Source organism: Monodon monoceros, unplaced genomic scaffold (genome assembly GCF_005190385.1).
Source record: "Monodon monoceros isolate NGI ecotype Baffin Bay Population unplaced genomic scaffold, NGI_Narwhal_1 Contig6184_ctg1, whole genome shotgun sequence".
NCBI lineage: Eukaryota > Metazoa > Chordata > Mammalia > Artiodactyla > Monodontidae > Monodon > Monodon monoceros.
In genome coordinates, this window is record NW_021701940.1 from 880 (window position 1) to 4274 (window position 3395).

Sequence of the window (3395 nt, forward strand, 5' to 3'; positions counted from 1 at the left end):
TTCATGTTTTCCTGGTTGACGTTGTTAGTGTTGAAGACTCTGGCTTTTTAAATGAAAAAAGTCGTGCTGTTCACTCATTCAAGGACCTCTTTCAAGTGTCTTTCCAGGTCCAGCTTCTTTCTTCCACACCCACTGGATAGGTTACTACAGGCAAGTTTATTCAATCTAAAAATGCACCCAAGCTGGGTCCATCAGATTCTCTGTCCTGGGAATTTGAAGTTGGAGCTCAAAAATATAACAGAGATTTTTTTCACTTCATGAATGAAGACATTGTATCTTCAATCTTCGACTCCCAGTTAACATTGAGCGAGACCAGATCCTGCAGTGTCACTAATTTCACAGTCTTCTGGTAGGGAGGAGGGTGAGTGAAAATGGAGAGGAAAACTTAAATTAAGAGCAGATATGATTGGGGGGGGTCATGGAAAAAAAGTCAAGAAAGGCTCACGGGAGGATGCAATCCTGTCCTAAGGAACAAAAAGGACTTTGTTCTTTTCCTATTTTCTTATGTTCCACACAGGTGACAACATCTCTGCTCCCTAAATGTCCAAAAGTCAAATTGCTCACAGAGTATAAAAATGATCCTGTTCTCAAAGAGCTAAAAACATCTTAATCTCAGAATTATTCCTTGCCTATTAACCATACTTCAACCACATATCTGTAATAGTTCATGTCTATCATAAAGGGTTTTCCTTTCAGAATTAAACTTAATCCCACGCTAAATGCACATTTCATGAAATCATAACTATATGCTTTCAGTTTATCTAATGTTTTCCATCTTTGTTTCAATTCTAACTTTTGGGTCTGCTGGACAATCATTTTCAAAGATATCAGTCAATGAGTAAAAACAAAACACCCAAATAATCTTGTCAATGCTGCTTTACTATACAAAGGCAGCAATACATCTGACGCCGGCTGCTGGCTGATAAGGCGCTTCCAGGCCATCAAGCTGCTGTCTCATTGGACCTGCGTGCACGACTTTAATTTGGCGTAAGTCAACTTAGAGGTGCCAGTCTGGGGACACTTCTCAGTTTGAGAGTCAGCAAAAGGAGGGGTTAATTCCAAAAGAGTTCGTGTGCAAAGCGGGGTGAAAACGCTCCAGCGGCTCCCAGGCCTGGAGTCCAGGCGCGGGCGGGGAGAGCGCTCGGGGCGCAGGGCTGGGGTCGCGAGCGGCCGCGTCTGCGAGGCCCGCAAGGCGAGCCCAGGTGAGGCGTCGGCGGTACCAGAGAGCGAGCAAGAGCCGGTGAGCGTGGTGGCGCAGGTGAGACACACACACACACACACACACACACACACACACTCCCAGGAATTATTCAAACGGGGCCTGGCACCCCCTGCCCGCTCCCCATCGATCGCAGCGCGGGTCCCCATCGGCGGCAGCCTGCGGCCCGGCCCCTGCGGGAATCCCCTCCCGGCGGCTGCCTGCTCCCGGTGCGACCTCCCGGCTAGGCGGAGGTGGAAGCGGAGGCCGGGGAGGGCGCCCCATCCAGGGCCCTGCCCGCCTCCCGCCGCCGCCCCCGCCGCCGCCGCCGCCGCCGCTTCGCTTTCGCTTTTCCCCGCGGCGCCGCCCGCCGAGTCCCGGGTTTCGTTTTCGACGCGCGGGGCGGGACCGGGAGGCGCCCATGGTCTTTGGCCGCCGCCCGCGCGCCCCACTGCTGCTCGCGCGTCTCTCGGGGCTGCGGCGCGGGGCCTGCGGTCGGGCCATGGCGCCGCCGCGCTGCTTCGCGCTGGAGCTGCCCGGCTGCACCCTGGCTCACTTCGCAGTGGGAGACGAGGCCCCGGGCGCGCGCCCCGACCCCGGCGTGGCCGCGCTCCTGGGCCCCCCGGGCCGCAGCTATTCTCTGAGCGTGCCGGTGGCCGGGAGCGCGGGCTGCGCGGCCCGGGTGCGCGCGGCCCGGCTGCACCAGCGCTTGCTGCACCAGCTGCGGCGCGGCCCCTTCCGGCGGTGCCAGCTGCGCCGCCTGCTGTGATACCAACCGGGCGGCGGGGCGGGGGGCCTGCAGCACGGCTTCCTTCTCTGCGACCCCCGCGACAGCCCCGACACCCGGAGCGCTCTGCTGGCACTGCTGGATGCTTGCCCGGAGGCTCCGCGCCCGCGCCTGGCCGAGTTCTCCGGCGACCCGCTCTGCCGGCTGTGGCAGCTCCCGTGGGAACGGCAGGACGGCCTGGGGTGGCGGCAGCTGGGCCGCGAGCGCGTCGTGCCCGTGCCGGAGCCCGTGCTGCACCCGGTGGTGCCGGACCTGCCTAGCTCCGGGGTCTTCCCCCGCCGGGAGGCCGCCCGCGCCGTTCTGGAGGCGGTAAGAGTTGGATCTCTTCCCAGCGCTCAGGGTGGATCCCCCAGGCCAGGGAAGTGGACACCGTGCGCTCTCCGCGGGGCTGGCCTGTCCAGACCTCCCTTTGCCAGGGAGTTGCTTTACTCCCGAGCGCAAATCTGGTGGTGAAGGTCGCCGATGGGCCAGCCTCTGTTTAGACACCGTGGCTCTTTCCAGATTCTTGCTCGCCAGGGACTCCGAACCCCATGGGGGAAACTGACATCCCAACAGGAGCGGTGCGGCTCCCCCGCTGGCGGTGCCCGAGGTGGGGGTGGGGGTGTGCCGCTGGGTACAGGGAAAGCAATGCCATCTTGGAAGTGGGGACCCTGTTCCGGGAGGTCGGGGTGTAGAGAAAGGGCATGAGCTTGGGGTTTTAAGAAACTTAGATTAAGCGGTGCCTGCTTGCTTACTGGCTGCCACCCAGACACTCGGCTACTCCGTGTTGCTTTGTGCCTTTTCATCTGTAAAATACCTGCCTTGCAGTGTTAGGACAGGGAAGCATCTGACCCACAAGAGGTGCTCAGTGCGGGACAGCTAAGATTCTGCCTGAGCGCAGCCTGGGCAGGTCCCTAGGCTGCACTATGGGTCTTAGATACCTTGTATGAGCCTTGGGATAGTATTCCCGAGTGGTTAAGATTGCAAGACCTGGGTCTGAATCCAAACTCTGGCATGTATTACTTGTGTTACTTTCAGTAAGTTTATTAAACATGCTTCTTTGCCTTGGTTTCCCTGATCCGTAGATGGGGTTAATAACGGTAGCACACTCACAGGGTTCTCTTCAACAGTGGCCAGGTTAATACTGTGAAAGCACTTAGACTGTTGCCTGGCTCAGAGTAAGCACGTAAGAAGAAAATACATGTCTGGGCCTCTCTGTAGAGGTGCTGTGAGTACACGTGAGGTCATGCACAGTTCAAAACCTGGAATCTCCCGGAGACGCCGCCCTACCCGCTTGTTGATTGCAGTGCTTGGCACTCTTCTGAGCCCCCAAGAGCTTAGCAAAGGACGGGATGCTGACTGCTTTCTTTGGAGCCTACAGTGTGGCTGATTTCCCACATTTGTGACACACAGGGCCCATGGTTCCACTGT

At 57.8% G+C, this 3395-nt stretch overlaps 1 protein-coding gene across 1 annotated transcript; it reads left to right on the top strand.

Moving 5' to 3' along the window:
- Positions 1 to 1524: 1524 nt before the first annotated feature.
- LOC114890668 (UMP-CMP kinase 2, mitochondrial-like) lies at positions 1525 to 3389 on the top strand. Its single transcript, XM_029214413.1, is given in 2 exon segments — positions 1525 to 2294; positions 2487 to 3389. Coding segments are annotated over 2 exon segments (861 nt in total). The 5' UTR covers positions 1525 to 1619; the 3' UTR covers positions 2673 to 3389.
- Positions 3390 to 3395: the final 6 nt, after the last annotated feature.